A 19,801-nucleotide genomic window follows, 5' to 3' on the forward strand; every position below is an offset into this window, starting at 1 on the left:
ATCTTTCCCTTCGGGTGAAGTCGCAGGAAGATCTTTTACGAACTTCCCCGAGGGTAGTCCCTGAACCAAAAATGCACTTGCCTGACCGTTTTTCTGGTGATAGGAAGGAGTTTTTTAATTTTAAAGAATCCTGTAAACGTTATTTTCGTTTAAGACCGATCTCCTCAGGTACTGAATCTCAGCGGGTCGGAATTATTATTTCTTTGCTCCAGCGAGATCCTCAGACCTGGGCATTCGGTTTAAAAGTAGAGGATCCGGCGTTGTCATCAGTAGACGCCTTTTTTGGGTCTTTAGGGCTTTTGTATGATGACCCTGATAGAGAGGCATCCGCTGAGAGTCAGTTACGCACTCTCAGACAGGGTAGAAATCCTGCAGAAGTTTTTTGTACAGAGTTTCGCCGTTGGTCGAACGACTGTGGCTGGAATGACCCAGCCCTGCGCAGTCAGTTTCGCCTCGGCTTATCAGAGTCTATAAAAGACAGTCTCCTTCAGTATCCCGCTCCTGAGACTCTCGATAAACTCATGGAGCTTTCTATTAAGATTGATCGTCATCTCAGAGAGCGGAGGGCTGAAAAAGGAGCACCTGTCAGGTCTACTCCATGTGTATTTTCCATTCCTGAGGACGTAGAGAAGCCCATGCAGATGGGTCTCTCCCGGCTGTCTCCAGAAGAAAGAGCCAGAAGGCAAAACTCTGGTCTTTGTTTGTACTGTGGGGGTAAGGGACATTTTGCCCGTAATTGTCCGATCAAGTCAGGAAAACGCCTCGACCAAGTGAATTGTGAGGGGGTTCACTTTGGTCTGCAGCTTATCTCCTCGAAGAACTCCCTTTTAGTCCCAGCTAAAGTTTCCTTTGGCAGCCTCTGTTCCTCGGTGGCGGCTTTTGTTGACAGTGGAGCTGCAGGGAACTTTATGGACTTAACGTGGGCCAAGGCCTTAGGTATTCCTCAGTTAGCCTTGGGTAGGTGTATCACCATGCATGGTTTAGATGGGAGTCCCTTGTCCAATGGGGTTATTTCCCTCTGTACACCCCCTGTACTACTTACGGTAGGAGCTCTTCATTCCGAAAAAATCGAGTTTTTCCTTACCCATTGCCCAGCAGTTCCAGTGGTTCTGGGTCACCCTTGGCTGGCCTTTCATAATCCCACCATTGATTGGCAGTCGGGGGAGATTTCACAATGGGGTACCATCTGTAATAAGGAATGTATTACGTTTCCCGTCAGAATAGCTGCTGCCATTCCCGAACTCATTCCCGTGGAATACCAGGACTTTGTTGATGTGTTTTCCAAGGGCAATGCAGACATTCTGCCTCCCCATCGGCCTTATGATTGTGCTATTGAGCTAATTCCTGGTGCCACATTGCCAAAGGGAAGGTTATATGCATTATCCGGGCCAGAAACTGCGGCCATGAATGAGTATGTTAAGGAGAGCCTAGGGAAAGGATTTATCAGGCCATCTAAATCCCCTTTAAGTGCAGGCTTCTTCTTTGTGGAGAAAAAAGACGGATCACTCAGACCTTGCATTGACTTTAGAGCCCTGAATAAGATCTCAGTTAAAAATACTTACCCTCTGCCGCTGATTTCTGTCCTCTTTGATCAGCTGCGTTCGGCTGTGATTTTTTCTAAAATTGACCTGAGGGGAGCGTATAACCTCATCCGAATCAAGTCGGGAGATGAGTGGAAGACGGCTTTCAGTACTCAGTCGGGTCACTACGAGTATCTGGTGATGCCGTTCGGCTTGTCTAACGCTCCGGCAGTATTCCAGGATCTCATTAACGATGTGCTCCGTGATTTTCTAGGAAGATTCGTGGTCGTTTACTTAGACGACATCCTGATCTATTCTGAATCAATTGAACAACATGTTACCCAGGTGCGTCAGGTTCTTCAAAAATTACGTGAAAATCATCTATATGCCAAGCTGGAGAAGTGCGAGTTTCATGTCACGGAGGTATCCTTTTTAGGGTACATTATTTCCCCTCGGGGATTCTGCATGGAACCTAAGAAGCTCCAAGCCATCCTTAGCTGGGCGCAACCCACCAACTTAAAAGCAATTCAGCGCTTTTTAGGGTTTGCGAATTATTATAGAAAATTTATTCATTCTTTTTCCGACCTGGTTGCTCCCATTGTTGCACTGACTAAGAAGGGAGCGGATCCTACCAACTGGTCACATAAAGCCGAGTTATCCTTTCAGGCCTTGAAACAAGCTTTTGTCTCAGCTCCAGTCCTCAGACATCCCAACCCAGAATTGCCCTTCATTGTTGAGGTTGATGCCTCGGAGGTTGGAGTGGGGGCTATCCTATCTCAGAAGGATCCGGACACTCTGGAACTACATCCTTGTGCCTTTATGTCCAGGAAATTCTCATCCGCTGAATCCAACTACGATGTTGGTAACCGGGAGTTACTGGCTATTAAATGGGCTTTCGAGGAGTGGAGGCATTGGCTTGAGGGAGCAACACATACCATTTCAGTATTGACTGACCATAAGAATCTGCAATACATCGAATCAGCTAAGCGGCTGAATGCCCGGCAGGCTCGTTGGGCTTTGTTCTTTACTCGTTTCAAATTTATTATAACTTTCAGGCCAGGTTCCAAGAATACCAAGGCAGATGCTCTGTCACGCAGTTTTCTTCCGGTTCATGATAACAGTCCTGTTACTCCCATACTTCCATCTTCAGTCATTTGGGCAGGCCTCACACAAGATTTATTTACCCAGTTAAAACAGCTTCAACACCAAGCTCCTGGAAATACTCCTGCTGGTCGTCTTTACGTCCCTGAGTTCTTGAGAGCAACTGTTTTGACTGAGTTCCATGATAACAAAGTTTCCGGGCATCCGGGGATCTCTAAGACATTGGAGTTAGTCTCCCGCTCAGTATGGTGGCCTGGTCTTTCTAAAGACGTTAAGGAGTTTGTTTCTTCATGTCAGGTTTGTGCACAGCATAAGGTTCCCCGTTCCTTGCCTATCGGGCAACTTATGCCCTTGAATGTCCCTCTCAGGCCATGGTCTCATATTTCCATGGATTTTGTGGTGGACCTTCCCCTTTCAGCTGGGTGCAGAGTCATTTGGGTGGTAGTAGACCGTTTTAGCAAGATGGCTCATTTCATTGCCCTTCCCCGACTGCCATCTGCCCAAGGATTGGCAGTGTTGTTTCTCCGCCATGTTTTCAGACTTCATGGGTTGGCCACTGATATTGTTTCTGATCGGGGTCCACAATTCATTGCACAATTCTGGAAGTGTTTCTGTGCTTCATTAAAGATGAGATTATCATTAACATCTGGTTACCACCCACAGTCCAACGGGCAAACCGAGCGAGTTAACCAATCATTGAAACAGTATTTGCGTTTGTATTCAGCTAAACTCCAGAATGATTGGTCCGAGTTTCTTCCATTGGCGGAGTTTGCTTACAATAATTCTTGTCATTCCTCCACCAACGTGTCTCCATTCTTTTCAGTTTTTGGTTTTCACCCCAGAGCTAATTCTTTTTTTCAACATTCCTCAGTTTCCTCGCTAACCTTAACCTCCCATCTCAGAGCCATTTGGAAAAAAGTGCACCTTGCTCTCAGAAAAGCGGCCTTTCGAGAGAAAAAATTTTCTGACCGGCTCCGACGTCCTTGCAGTTTTAAGGTGGGAGATAGGGTATGGTTGTCGACTCGTAACATTAGACTTCGACAATCTTCAGCTAGGTTGGGACCCAAATTTATTGGACCATTTCATATCATTAAAAAAGTTAACCCAGTTGCTTTCCGGTTACGTTTACCAAAATCTCTTCGGATTGGTAATACGTTTCATTGCTCCCTGTTGAAGCCATACATTTCTTCCAATAAATTTCCTCGGAAGATCTCTCAGGGAAGATCTCCAGTGGATGTACAGGGGCAACAGGAGTTCCTGGTGGAGAAGGTTCTCGATTCTAAGTTGTCCAGGGGCCGGCTCTATTTTCTGGTTCACTGGAGAGGTTATGGTCCAGAGGAAAGGTCCTGGGTCCTGGATAAGGATCTTCATGCCCCAAGGCTCAAGAGGGCATTTTTTCGGGAGTTTCCTTGGAAGCCTGGCTTTAGGGGTTCCTTGACCCCTCCTCAAGGGGGGGGTACTGTTAGGCGCCGGGGTCCGCTCGTCGGTGCGGCCCGGCGCCTAGCAACCAGGGACGCCGCACGCGAACAGCCGCCGGCTCCCTGGCAATGCTGGACGCCGGGCGCGCTGAGCCGCACGGACCCTAGCAACGGGGACGCCACTGGCAGACCGTGTTCCCCGTTGCTAGGCTTTAAGGGTTAATGTTTTCTCCTGCTCTCTGGCCGGGCAGCAAGGCAGCTGCACGGCATTTATTCTAATCAGCCTTTTGGCAGCTGATTGGAGGACTCCTTGTTAAATACACTCCCAGGGCTTCTCACAGACGCCGGTAATAGCTTCCTGCATGCTGTCTTTGTTTGCTGAGAGTCTGTTCCAGTCTTGCTGTATCCGGTCATTCCAGTATTGGAAGCTCTGAACTCGGAAGTTTGTCATCTAATTCCTGGAGTCCTGACTAATCACCATATAACATCCAGTGGTGTTCGTGAGTCACGGCCTTGCCGTGTGTTGCGGCTTGTCCGCTTTATTATTTATTATTTATGTTTTGGTGCATTTTGCGGAGGGTTCCGCTTCCACAGGTCCACTCTGGTATCCGGCGGTGCCGGGTAGGAGTATTGGACAAGTGGATTTTGGTTGTCCTTTTCCCTGGCGGGTTTCCGCACATACTTTAGGTTTTGTCAGTTAGCTTGTAGCCCCTGGCCTGGTTGTTTAGTCAGAGGGCCCCTTGTTATCACCCTGTCTCGGATTTCCCTTTGTCTCCCATTAAGACCTGAGGGGGCATCGGAGTTGGGCAGACTTAATCCGCCCTTCAAACGCGGCTGCCATGGGCTCAAGCAACCATAGTCTCGCAGGGGATTTCTGACAGCACGGGCGAGACAACGGAGTTAGGGCGCCAGGGGCTATTTTCCATTCCCGCTCCCATAACCAGCATTCCCTTCCAGTACTCTGACCATTGCCATGAGATCTCCTCCGGTCAGGAGTACTGGAATCATAACATCGACCTAATGCATGTCAACCAATAGTGGTTGACCTAATGACTGTCGAGCTAAGTTGGGTTGACATAACGACCGTATCCCGGAGGGACAGTAGGTGGCACTATGGGGACATTTATCAAATTTTGAGAGAGATAAAGTTGCGAGAGATAATGTACCAATTAATTTGCTTCTGTCATTTTCCAAACACAGCCTGTAAAGTTACGGTGAGGAGCTGGTTGGTTGGTACTTTATCTCCCTCCAAGCTTTGATAAATCTCCCCTCTTAAAGTGTCACTGTATTTGATGTTTTAATGTAGTCCTGTAGAAATGTGTTTGGCAGTAACCCATATTACATTATAGTTTTTACATATCTGGTCACTGTAAATGTTATACCACAATCTTCACTGCATGTTGATGCTTGGGCAGAGAAGCTGCAATAATTGGATCCTGGTAAATAAGTAGGCTGTATTCTTAAGAATCAGTTTACAAAATAGCGTCCCTATGCAATACTTGTTATGTTACTGACATTTCAGAACTATGGGGGTAATTCCAAGTTGATCGCAGCAGGAATTTTGTTAGCAGTTGGGCAAAACCATGTGCACTGCAGGGGAGGCAGATTTAACATGTGCAGAGAGAGTTAGATTTGTGTGTAGTGTGTTCAATCTGCAATCTAATTTGCAGTGTAAAAATAAAGCAGCCAGTATTTACCCTGCACAGAAACAAAATAACCCACCCAAATCTAACTCTCTCTGCACATGTTAAATCTGCCTCCCCTGCAGTGCACATGGTTTTGCCCAACTGCTAACAAAATTCCTGCTGCGATCAACTTGGAATTACCCCCAATGAACTGGGAAAGCAACACATACTAGGATGTCCACTGTCTCACAGTTTGAGAAGACTCTTAAGGGGGGTACTCACGGGAGAGATGTGTGCTGAGCGATCTTAACACAGACCGCTCAGCACACATCTCTCACCCCGCTCAGCACAGCGCGATGTGCTGAGCGAGGGGGAAAGCCGACGGGGGGCCGCTCACTTCACACAACGGTGAAGTGAGCGACCCGCTAGATTGAGCCTGCATGCAGCTCAATCTAGCATCGGCGATAGCGATGCGCGGGGCCGCGCATCGCTATCGCTGGAGGGCATACACACGGCAGATCCGTGCTTAAAATCTAAGCAATCTAGCAAGATTGCTTAGATTTTAAGCACGGATCTCTCCGTGTGTTACCCCCCTTTAGTAGAGACAAACTGAAGGCAGGGAGTGAAACAATTAAGCATCTCTCCCCCACAGTTTGCTGGGTATCAAGCATCATCCACAGCAATACAATAGTTATAGTCGGTACTAGATATTTAGCTATTACCTCAGTAATGAACTTTTCAGCAAACTCTTTATGTTCATCACTAGACTTGTCACTTAGTTCCTTGCTGTGTGGCTCGTTTAGAATAAGAATTCTGAATTCAACCATTTTGTCCCCTGGTTTCCTTGGCTTCTCTGTCGCTTTTATTATTTCATTGTCCATCTGGTGAAAATTATATGTTTGCAATGTGATTATAATTACACTAAATTATCAAAGTATCATGGATGCACTTATTTACAGATAATAAAGAATAAACTGTACTCATCATTACATAATATTTAGCAATGTTAATTACTATTGCCTTACTAAGACCAATACACCTATTTTGAGCTATGAAATCTATATGAAAGCAATATTGATAAACTGATCATCTTCTTTTATTCAACATAAATTACATTGTTCCTGAATCAGGAAACACAAAGATGCAAATAGATTTAAACAATTGTGCCTAGATTTACACCAAAGCAGTGTACAAAGCAAAGTGGTGACATTTGCAGTGTCAAACACATGAAACACACTGGCAGACCAATTGGCTTCTGACAAAAAAATTAACCATAGTGTTTATGTGTTTAACCCAGAGCCGGCCATAGGCATAGGCAAACTAGGCAATTGCCTAGGGCATTTGATATGCCTAGGGGCATCAGCAGCTTCTGCTGATTAAAATGATATGCAGCATGCCTATATTCTGTGTGTAGCATTTCATATGCAGATACAGCCACAGCCTCACACAGTATATAGGCATGCTGCATATTATTTTAATCAGTAGAAGCTGCTTGTGCATCCTAGCCACATATCAATGCAAATAAGATGCATTTTCATAAAAAAAATGTGCCAGACGTTAGCATTGAGGCAAGATTTATGAGGACACATCTGTATCCAAGCAGAGGCAGAGGTAACAGTGTTAGTGGCAGTGTGAGTGTTGTGTGCATGTGAGTAGGTTGGTTGTGCAGTAGTGTTCGGAATATGTGTAAGGAGCATTATGTGTGTCATGTAAAAATGCATTAATAATGTGCAACATATGTGTAAGGGGCACTATGTGTGTCATTATGTGTATAAGGGCATTAATAATGTGCGGCATATGTGTAACAGGGTACTACTGTATGTGTGTCATTATGTGTATAGGGGCACTAATAATGTGCAGCAAATGTGTAGGGGGCACTATGTGTGTCATTATGTGTATAAGGGCATTAATAATGTGCGGCATATGTGTAAGGGACATTACGTGTAAAAGGGCATTAATAAAGGTTGTCATAATGTGTAAGGCGCATTATGTTTATAAGGACATTAATAATGTGTCTCATATGTGTAAGGGACATTACTGTGTGGCATTATGTGTATAAGGTGCTCTACTATGTGGCATTGCATATAGAAAGGGCACTAATTGAATAAAGAGCAATAGGGTGTGGTGTAATGTGAATAAGGAGCAATTCAGTGTGATGTAATGTGAATAAGGGGCTCTACTGTGAGGAGTAACGTTTAAAAGGTAAAGTGATACTACTGTGGTATGTAATATGAATTATGGACACTATCGCATGATCAAATGTGAATAAAGTTGCAGTACTGTGTGGCGTATTTGGAATTGGGGTTAATATTGTGTGGCCATGCCCCTTGCCAGCAAAACACACCCCTTTTTGGGCTGTGCGCCAAATGTACAAACTGTTCCTATTAAAATATAGGGGGGTACAAACCCCAAAATAAGGACTGCTATGGATGAGGGGTGATGGTGCTGGGAAAAAGATGCAAGGTCAGAGGCGGAACCAGCGGTGGTGCTAGGGGGCATCAGCCAAAATCTTGCCTAGGGCATCATATTGGCTAGGGCCGGCTCTGGTTTAACCATATGATAGGAAACACTGGGGGTAATACAGAGTTGATCGCGCAGCAAATTTGTTAGCAGTTGGGCAAAACCATGGTGGTCATTCCGAGTTGTTCGCTCGCTAACTGCTTTTAGCAGCATTGCAAACGCTAGGCTGCCGCCCTCTGGGACTGTATTTTAGCTTAGCAGAATAGCTAACGAAAGGTTAGCAGAACTGCTACTAAATAATTCCTTGCAGTTTCTGAGTAGCTCCAGACCTACTCCTAGACTGCGATCACCTCAGTCCGTTTAGTTCCTGGTTTGACGTCACAAACACGCCCTGCGTTCGGCCAGCCGCTCCCCCATTTCTCCAGCCACTCCTGCGTTTTTTACCTGGCACGCCTGAGTTTTTTAGCACACTCCCTGAAAACGGCCAGTTTCCGCCCAGAAACACCCACTTCCTGTCAATCACACTATGATCACTCGAGCGTTGAAAAAATGTCGCTCGAGCTTGTGCAAATCTCCAAAGTTTTGTGTTAAATTACTGAACGCATGCGCGCTGGGTACCATGCGCATGCGCATTTTCCAGCTAATCGCTCCATTGCGAAAAACGGCAACGAGCGAACAACTCGGAATGACTGCCCATGTGCACTGCAGGTGTGGCAGATATAACATGTGCCGAGAGTTAGATTTGGGTGGGTTATATTGATTCTGTGCAGGGTAAATGCTGCCTGCTTTATTTTTACACTGCAATTTAGTTTTCAGTTTGAACACACCCCACCCAAATCTCTCTCTGCACATGTTATATCTGCATCCCCTGCAGTGCACATAGGGGGTCATTCAAAGTTGATAGCTCGCTAGCTACTTTTTGCAGCGCTGCGATCAGATAGTCGCCGCCTATAGGGGAGTGTACTTTCGCTTTGCAAGTGTGCGAACGCTTGTGCAGCTGAGTTTCTGAGTTGCCCAGAACTTACTCAGCCGCTGCGATTTTTTCAGCCTGTTTGTGTCTGGAATTGACGTCAGACACCTGCCCTGCAAACGCTTGGACACGCCTGTGTTTTTCCAAACACTCCCAGAAAACGTTCAGTTGCCACCCACAAACGCCTTCTTCCTGTCAATCTCCTTGCGATCGGCTGTGCGAATGGATTCTTCATTAAATCCATCGATCAGCAACTATCCACTTTGTACCCGTACGACACGCCTGCGCATTGTGGTGCATACGCATGTGCAGTTTTGACCTGATTGCACCGCAGTGAAAAAACCTAGCGTGCGATCAGGTCAGAAGGACCCCCATGGTTTTGCCCAACTGCTAACAAATTTGCTGCTGCGATCAACTCTGAAATAACCTCATAGACTGTAAGCTCCACTGGTGCAGGCACTGATGTGAATGCCTGAAATATTGTCTGTAAAGAGCTATGGATACTGTTAATAATAACTTTGCATCAGCCAATGGGAGAAGATGGATGAAGTGAGGATGTTTGTTACGAAGCATGTGCAATTTTTAGTTCAGGGCAATAAAAATGTAATTATTGAAGGGGAAACAGTTATTATTATTATTAATATTATTATTATTAATATGATTTTATGATATGGTCCTTAATGAATATTAGCTGTTAACATAATGGATAAATAATATTGCTCTCTTAATAAAATTATACATTTGGCACAATAATATATTAATACATTAATATTGCCCTAGTAGAAACGGTTTAATGCGTTTATTGCCTCTTTAATTAATACACAATGATTACCAAGTATATTAAGCATCATGTGCTGATTGGCCAGATAGCTATGACATTTTAGTACTGCAAGTTTTTAATGATTTTCCAGTGTTTCTGAGCAACCCACCAGCAGTTTTGTCATTTCAAAACTGCAACACATCGCCTGTGTCTGGACAATCAGTCTCCAAACTGATGAATAGTATATTTGGAGGTGAAAACTGCCATCGATTTGCAGTGGTTTCAAATAACCACACAATACAACTTTTACTAGATTTCCCGCTAAATCTCTTTTCTTCCAGCTGCAAGAGGTGACTTTATGTCCTCTGTGGGGACCGTATACTAAACAGGTGTCCGGAATTCTGGCATGAGTTGTTACTACATTTACACAGAGAGATCATTTCCACAAACCTTAATCTTATCTTTTATAGTATAAATGGATCTCACTCCGGTAGTATTTGTTCATTACTATGACTTTCCTTAAGATCTTTATTAATTTAGTTGCAGTCAATTTGTACTCTATAATGCGGACAAAGATAAAGAGGTCTATTTACTAAGCTTCGGATGGAGATAAAGTGGACGCAGATAAAGTACCAGCCAACCAGCTCCTAACGGCCATTTTTTAAAGACAGTCTATAATATGGCTTATTAGGAGCTGATTGGCTAGTACTTTATCTGCGTCCATTTTATCTCTTTCCTAGGCTTAGTACACAGACCCCATAGTATCCAATATACTATCAGCACTGGATGCAATGGATTGGCATTACATGCTATTGGTAAGTCAATTCAATGCAATTTCTTTCATTCATAAATTCTATCATTAGTGCTCCAAGACATATATATATATACAGTGGGGCAAATATTATAAATATACAGTGGGGCAAAAAAGTATTTGGACAGCCACCGATTGTGCAAGTTGACCCACTTAAAAAGATGAGAGAGGTCTGTAATTTCCATTATAGGTACACTTCAACTGTGAGAGAAAGAATCTGAAAAAAAAAAAACCTAGGAAATCACATTGTATGATTTTTAAACAATTTACTTGTATATTCTTGCGGAAAATAAATATTTGGACACCTACCAAGCAACAAGATTTCTGGCTCTCACAGACATGTTACTACTTCTTTAAGAAGCGCTTCTATCCTCCACTCGTTACCTGTATTAATGGCACCTGTTTGAAATGGTTATCTGTAGAGATGAGCGGGTTCGGTTCCTCGGAATTCGAACCCCCCCGAACTTCACCCATTTTACACGGGTCCGAGGCAGACTCGGATCCTCCTGCCTTGCTTGGTTAACCCGAGCGCACCCGAACGTCATCATCCCGCTGTCGGATTCTCGCGAGATTCGTATTCTTTATAAGGAGCCGCGCGTCGCCGCCATTTTCACTCGTGCATTGGAGATGATAGGGAGAGGACGTGTGCAGCGTTCTCTCAGTTGTGTTCAGTGTGCTGCAAATATCTGTGCTCAGTGTGCTGCAAATATCTGTGCTCAGTGTGCTTGCAAATATCTGTGCTCAGTGTGCTGAAAATATCTGCGTTCTCTGCCTGAAAAACGCTCCATATCTGTGCTGCACTGTAGTATATAGTAGGAGGACAGTGCAGAATTTTGCTGACCAGTGACCACCAGTATTATATCAGTACGGTACAGTAGTCTACTGCTCTACCTACCTCTGTGTCGTCAAGTATACTATCCATCCATACCTGTGGTGTATTTTAGTAGTTGTGCGCAGTAGTAGGAGGACAGTGCATAATTTTGCTGACCACCAGTATATAATATATAGCAGTACGGTACAGTAGTCCACTGCTCTACCTACCTCTGTGTCGTCAAGTATACTATCCATCCATACCTATGGTGCATTTTAGTTGTTGTGCGCAGTAGTAGGAGGACAGTGCATTATTTTGCTGACCACCAGTATATAATATATAGCAGTACGGTACAGTAGTCCACTGCTCTACCTACCTCTGTGTCATCAAGTATACTATCCATCCATACCTGTGATGTATTTAAGTTGTTGTGCGCAGTAGTAGGAGGACAGTGCATAATTTTGCTGACCACCAGTATATAATATATAGCAGTACGGTACAGTAGTCCACTGCTCTACCTACCTCTGTGTCGTCAAGTATACTATCCATCCATACCTGTGGTGTATTTAAGTTTTGCGCAGTAGTAGGAGGACAGTGCATAATTTGGTGACCACCAGTATATAATATATAGCAGTATGGTACAGTAGTCCACTGCTCTACCTACCTCTGTGTCGTCAAGTATACTATTCATCCATACCTGTGGTGCATTTTAGTTGTTGTGCGCAGTAGTAGGACAGTGCATAATTTTGCTGACCACCAGTATATAATATATAGCAGTACGGTACAGTAGGTTATTGCTATTGATATATTACTGGCATATAATTCCACACATTAAAAAATGGAGAACAAAAATGTGGAGGGTAAAATAGGGAAAGATCAAGATCCACTTCCACCTCATGCTGAAGCTGCTGCCACTAGTCATGGCCGAGACGTTGAAATGCCATCAACGTCGTCTGCCAAGGCCGATGTCCAATGTCATAGTAGAGAGCATGTAAAATCCAAAAAACAAAAGTTCAGTAAAATTACCCAAAAATCTAAATTAAAAGTGTCTGATGAGAAGCGTAAACTTGCCAATATGCCATTTACGACACAGAGTGGCAAGGAACGGCTGAGGCCCTGGCCTATATTCATGGCTAGTGGTTCAGATTCACATGAGGATGGAAGCACTCATCCTCTCGTTAGAAAACTGCAGTGCCACTCCTAGATGGGCCAGGTGTTTGTGTCGGCCACTTGGGTCGCTTAGCTTAGTCACACAGCGACCTTGGTGCACCTTTTTTTTTTCTTTGCATCATGTGCTGTTTGGGGACTATTTTTTGAAGTGCCATCCTGTTTGACACTGCAGTGCCACTCCTAGATGCGCCAGGTGTTTGTGTCGGCTACTTGGGTCGCTTAGCTTAGTCACACAGCTACCTCATTGCACCTCTTTTTTTTCTTTGCCTCATGTGCTGTTTGGGGACTGTTTTTTAAATCTGCCATCCTGTCTGACACTGCAGTGCCACTCCTAGATGGGCCAGGTGTTTGTGTCGGCCACTTGGGTCGCTTAGCTTAGCCACACAGCTACCTCATTGCACCTATTTTTTTCTTTGCATCATGTGCTGTTTGGGGACTATTTTTTAAATCTGCCATCCTGTCTGACACTGCAGTGCCACTCCTAGATGGGCCAGGTGTTTGTGTCGGCCACTTGGGTCGCTTAGCTTAGGTACACAGCGACCTTGGTGCACCTCTTTTTTTCTTTGCATCATGTGCTGTTTGGGGACTATTTTTTAAATCTGCCATCCTGTCTGACACTGCAGTGCCACTCCTAGATGGGCCAGGTGTTTGTGTCGGCCACTTGGGTCACTTAGCTTAGTCATTCAGCGACCTCGGTGCAAATTTTAGGACTAAAAATAATATTGTGAGGTGTGAGGTGTTCAGAATAGACTGGTAATGAGTGGAAATTATGGTTATTGAGGTTAATAATACTATGGGATCAAAATTACCTCCAAATTCTATGATTTAAGCTGTTTTTGAGGGTTTTTTGTAAAAAAACACCCGAATCCAAAACACACCCGAATCCGACAAAAAAATTTCAGGGAGGTTTTGCCAAAACGCGTCCGAATCCAAAACATAGCCGCGGATCCGAATCCAAAACCAAAACACAAAACCCGAAAAATGTCCGGTGAACTTTCACTAGTTATCTGTAATAACCTGTCCACACCCTCAAACAGTCAGACTGCTACCTCTCCACCATGGCCAAGACCAGAAAGCTGTCTAAGGACACCAGGGACAAAATTTTAGAGCTGCAAAAGGCTTGGATGAGCTATTCGACAATAGGCAAGCAGCTTGGTGAGAAAAGATCAACTGTTGGTGCAATTATTTAAAAAATGGAAGAAATACAAGATCACTGACAATCTCCCTTGACCTGGGGCTCCATGCAAGATCTCACCTCGTGGGGTATCAATGATCTTGAGAATGGTGAGGAATCAGCCCAGAACTACACGGGGGGACCTGGTCAATAACCTCAAGAGAGCTGGGACCACAGTCACAAAGATTACCATTAGTAACACACTATGTCGTCATGTATTAATACCCTGCAGAGCCCGAAAGGTCCCCCTGCTTAAGCCAGCACATGTCCAGGGCCATCTAAAGTTTACCAGTAACCATCTGGATGATCCAGAGGAGGATTGAGAGAATGTAATGTGGTCAGATGAGAGCAAAATTTAACTTTTTGGTATAAACTCCACTCGCCTTGTTTGGAGAGAGAAGAATGATGAATGGCATCCCAAGAACACCATACCCACTGTGAAGCATGGGGGTGGAAACATCATGCTTTGGGGCTGCTTTCTGCAAAGGGGACAGGACGACTGATCCGTATAAAGGAGAGGATGAATGGGGCCATGTATCATGAGATTTTGGCCAAAAACCTCCTTCCCTCAGTAAGAGCATTGAAGACGGGTAACTAAGGAGTGGCTCAGTAAGAAGCATTTCAAGGTCCTGGAGTGGCCTAGCCAGTCTCCAGACCTCAACCCAATAGAAAATCAGTGGAGGAAGTTGAAAGTCCGTGTTGCCTGGTGACAGCCCCAAAACATGACAGATCTAGAGAAGATCTGCATGGAAGAGTGGGCCAAAATACCTGCTACAGTGTGTGCAAACCTGCTCAAGAACTACAGGAAACATTTGACCTTTGTAATTGCTAACCAAGGTTATATTACAAAGTATTGAGTTAAACTTTTTGATTGTCCAAATATTTATTTTCCGAAAGAATATACAAATAAATTGTTTAAAAATCATACAATTTGATTTCCTAGGGTTTTTTTTAGATTCTATCTCTCACAGTTGAAGTGTACCTATGATGGAAAATACAGACCTCTCATCTTTTTAAGTGGGTCAACTTGCACAATTGGTGGCTGTCCAAATACTTTTTTGCCCCACTGTATACAGAAAGTCTAGGTACAACTACAATCCCAATATACTATAAATAAATAGTGCTAAAAAATAAATCTATTGTACATATGATCACTTACATCTTCATTCTCCTCTTGCGTCAGAGTGCTAGTGGGTGAGTAACTTTCAATGGATATTTCATATGACAGCGGTACATTGGCTGCTGCTTCTAGAATAATACGACATCACAAAAAAATCAATAACGTTACTATAAGAATTTAAAATAAACACTTGTAGACACTTGTGAGTTCTAGAGCATGATGGGGCAAGGTTACTGTACACTGCAAACTGACAGAAACACGCATTTACAGACTGTAAGAGTGCACATGTTCGTTTGCAATGTCTTGTCCTTGTTGAACAATAATATCTGGTTTAACAGAGACATTAATTTTGAGGGTTGAGATGACACTGGTTTCACTGACCAATTAGAGGAACTGGGTGGAGCAAGGTTTACATTTGCAGGACCAAGACACCAAGATGGCTGCCTCACCTTTTGCATGCTCCTGATCATCTCCATAAAACAGCTTAAATTCACCACAACTGACCTATGAATCATCATAAATATCCAAGGGCTTACCTTTAACTTGTACTACTCTACACGGACATCTCATCAAAACCAACGGATTGCATTCCTGCGCTGAGATACACACTAGATTGAAACCTCTGCATCTCTCCACTGAGAAGTCCTTCAGTTTGGAATCTACTGTACTCTACATTGGACATCCCAGACAAGGTACTGTAGACTACAACCTATCTTTGGCTCCATCCAGCCTTTCACTTAGACATCATTCACCTCTGTTCTCTGAGCAACAAATAACTGTGACTTCATGCATTAATAAACTAATATACAGCATATTCGGGCTCTGAATCACTGAAGGGTCACTGTTCATTTCAAATTGCAGGAGCCATTCCACAGGACACATGTTATTACTACCCCCACAAGAAATCTACTTCAAATGCCTCTGACTACTGCCCCGCCTGCCATGGTGTCAGGACTTAAAGTAGCACTTCCCTTCGCCTGGCACAATTCTCAATTGAAATATTACCAGGGATCTTTCACGTCTTTTCGATTCTAACTTTACCCCCCTCCTAACTAAACTTCGTGCAGACCTCCAGTCCTGGACTTCCAAGTCTTTCTCTTGGCTAGGCAGACTGGGCATTCTCAAGATTAACTCCCTCCCTAAAATCTTGTATCTATTGCAGACCCTACCGATCAAAATGCCTCCAACATGGTTTCTGGAGGTTCAACTGCTATTTAGAGAGTTCATCTGGGGAGGTAAGAGGCCCCGCTTGAAATTTTCCATGATGGTTAGGCAGAGAGACAGAGGTGGCTGTCGCCTGCAGGACATACTGTACAAGGTTACTACCGAGCCTGCCACCTCCAAAGGATTCTTTGGTGGTCTAGAGCTGCACCATCAAAACAATGGGTGCAGATAGAGAGCCAGGTGCTGCCGTCACCTATTGCTGTTGTTCCGTGGTTGCATACCCTCCCCGCCATTTCTCATCCCACTGTAGGCCCCACTTTGGCATGTTGGAGGGCGATTAGAAAATCTCCCTCTATTTCCTCGCCGACTTCCTCTTACATGTCCTTTTTATTTGATGAACGATTTCCCCCTAGTAGTGCCACGCGGGCTTTCCAGCCTTGGTATGATTTAGGACTCTGGAGGGTCAGACAGCTGGTGGATGGGGGTGGGGTCGTCTCTTTTTCGGATTTACAAGAGAAATGGCATTTGCCGCCGATAGATTTTTGGCGCTATCTGCAGGTTCGCCACTTTATGGTGTCTCAGTGCTATCCTGGTGGGAGACCCCCAACCCTCACACCGTTTGAACGCCTCTGCGATAGCCCGTCACCTCCGCCCCACTCTATCTCCTTGATATACAATCTTCTATTGGCAGACTCCAGCTCAACTCTCCCACCCTTTACTGAGACGTGGGATAAAAATCTCGGCCGGGAGCTCGGCGAGGACGTTTGGGAGAAAATATTCAAACTGGCTCATGCTTGCTCCCCTAGTACACTTGTAGTAGAGACCCAGTACAAATTGATCTCTCGGTGGTATAGATGTCCTGATATTCTTTCTAAGATGGGTCTTGGACTCCCCAATACCTGCTGGCGCTGCTCCTCTGGCCCAGGGAACCCGCTCCATATATGTTGGTCGTGCCCCGTACTCCAACACTACTGGAAGGAGATACTTTCACTTTCTGCTGAAATTACGGGTGAAGAGGTACCAACAGATCCCCTGTTTTGGCTGTTTCATTACTCGTCTAAACCCATCTCGAGCTATAAACATTCCTTATTATGCCATCTCAACAATGCCGCTAAAGCGGTGATCCCTGTCCGTTGGCGATCCTCCTCCCCTCCAACCGTTAGAGATTGGATGAATAGAGTAGATCTTTATATGGACTTAGATGATATAATGACATCTGCTGATGGGGGATATTCATCCTTCAGGGACACGTGGGTTCGATGGCTACTTTTAAAGATTCCCCAACCTTTAGGTCCATCCTCGCCTCCAGTTCTTCCACGTCCTCTTAGACATTTCCCCACCTAAACCTACTGCTTCCCGTTGTGTAGTAGGCAAGAGACTCGCGCTTTGGACCAGGTGATTCTGATTCTGGTTCTTATCCTTTCCCCTTTCTTTTTCTCCTCTACCTCTTTCCGTATCTTTTCTTTCTTCTTCTACTTCTTTCTCTTGTTTCTTGATTTGGGTTAATAGGGTTAACAAGACATGTTTGACTATCAAATTATACCTTCCCACGTGTTTGAGCTGTTACAACACATTGTTTACATGCTCTCCTGTTATTAGCTATGGAAGCTAGACGAGCCTGCAGTTGTATTACGATACTACTTTTTATTGCAATTGTCTGTATGTTAACCGTTTGTCATTGCTAATGTTTTTCAATAAACATATTTTGCACTAAAGAAAAACAAAAAAAACAAAAACAAAGGCCTCTGACACGGAGATTTTTCACACCTACACAACAGGAATTGGATTCTAACACCTTTCCACAATCCTGCTTTGTCCTGGAATAATTTCACTAAATCAGCAACAGAAAAAGCAAAGTTATTTTATTTATCACTTGTTTTAAATATACCCATTGGATTAAAGAGTAGCAATAGGTTATAGCAACAATGATTATATCGATTACAATCTAAGATGGTGCCGCAGATGGCTGCCTCGGAGCTACGCAGCTCAGCCAAAATACCTGTTTCCCCTTGTTTTCCCCTGCCCTTGCTACCCCACCGGTGACCAAATACAGCAGGGAAGCCCTTCTAAGTTGGAGCACTCCCGCAGTGATTACTCCACGTTCGTGCCCATCGGCGGGCGGATCAGTGGCCATTGCAGCCCTCGCTGCCCTGTGTGGCAGGGATGCAGACATCGTGGACGCCAAAGTGGATGACCAAGCATCCGCACCCCCTGCAGCCCGGGCGGCAACTGGCGGGTGGATCACCGGCCCCGGAAAGAGAATGACGGAGGCCCTCATGTCGGCCCAAGTAGAAGGACCTGGGCTCAGAGGAGAGGCTTTCGCGCATGGGGCCCTAGTGAGGTGGTGGCAGCAGCAAGGGCACCGGTCTGCACTTCCCATGATCCTGCTTTCGAATGTGCGCTCACTGGCAAACAAGTTCGATGAACTGTCCCTCCTTCTGTGCAGCGCAGAGTCAGGTATTACAGAGTCGTCCGTCCTCTGCTTTATGGAGACATGGCTGGGTGACCACATTGCAGACAACCCGATGTCTCTGTTGGGCTTCAGTCTCTTCAGGGCTGATCGCTCCAAGGTTCTCTCAGAAAAAACGAAGGGTGGTGGCATCTGCTTCTACATCAATGACAGATGGTGCAGCAATGTCACGATCCTAGGCAAATCATGTAGCCCTCACCTGGAGATGCTAAGTATTGACTGTAACCCCTTCTATTCCCCCCTGGGAATCTGCCTCAATTGTCCTTGTGGGAGTGTACATCCCCACCCTCGCCTGCGGAACGAGCCTTGCACCACCTGGCCGTATGCATATCTGACATAGAACAAAAACACCCAGACTCTCTGCTTATAGTACTGGGCGACTTCAACAGAACTAACCTGAGCAAGGAGCTACCTAAGTACAAACAACAAGTCACGTGTCCCACTAGGGAAGGGTGAACCCTTGATCACTGCTACACTACCCTCAAGTCTGCCTTCCATGCTATCCCACGTGCTGCACTCGGCCTATCTGACCACTGCCTCGTCCACCTACGCCCTACCTATACACAGAAGCTAAGAGCGGTTAAACCTGTTGTCAAGACTGTTAATAAATGAGCCAACGAGCCTAAGATGAAGCTCCAGGCCTGCTTTGATTGCACGGAATGGGGGGTCTTCGAAGCCTCAGCAAACGACCTGAACGACCTGACAGACACTGTCACATCCTACATCAGCTACTGTGAGGACATGTGTGTACCTACCAAGACTTACTGCATTTACAACAACAACAAGCCCTGGTTCAATGCCCAGCTCAGGCAACTTCGTTGGGCCAAAGAGGAAGCCTATTGAAGTGGTGACAGAGCACTATACAACCGAACTAGGAACTCTCTGACTAAACAAATCAGGCTAGCAAAAAAGCAGTTCTCGGACAAGCTGACAAACGATCTCTCCACCAATGACCCCGTATCTGTCTGGAAAGGAATGTATTCCATAACCAACTACAAGAAAACATCGAAGTCCACCACCATGCACCAAGACCTAGCAGACGAGCTGAACCACTTTTATTGCAGGTTCACAAAAGAAGTCCCCTGCGACCCAAACAATCACCTCTACGATGCCTCGGACACTGACGGCCAACTCCAGGCACTGCAAGTCGCCCAAGAAGAGGTGGAGGAATTGTTCAAACCCAGGAAAGCTCCGGGTCCTGACAGAGTGTCACCATCTGCCCTAAGA

The 19,801-nt window shown here is 45.0% G+C and overlaps 1 protein-coding gene across 3 annotated transcripts in view; it reads right to left on the reverse strand.

The window, feature by feature from the left end:
- Positions 1-19,801, reverse strand: part of IMPG2 (interphotoreceptor matrix proteoglycan 2) — a 182,761-nt gene that overhangs the window by 77,242 nt on the left and 85,718 nt on the right. For all 3 annotated transcript variants that reach the window (XM_063953576.1, XM_063953575.1, XM_063953577.1), the window contains 2 exons: positions 14,980-15,068; positions 6,387-6,545 (listed from right to left, as the gene is read on the reverse strand). In XM_063953576.1, coding sequence (XP_063809646.1) covers positions 6,387-6,545; positions 14,980-15,068 — 248 coding nt within the window. The remainder of the gene's footprint in view (positions 1-6,386; positions 6,546-14,979; positions 15,069-19,801) is intronic.

Source organism: Pseudophryne corroboree, chromosome 2, assembly GCF_028390025.1.
Source record: "Pseudophryne corroboree isolate aPseCor3 chromosome 2, aPseCor3.hap2, whole genome shotgun sequence".
Lineage (NCBI taxonomy): Eukaryota > Metazoa > Chordata > Amphibia > Anura > Myobatrachidae > Pseudophryne > Pseudophryne corroboree.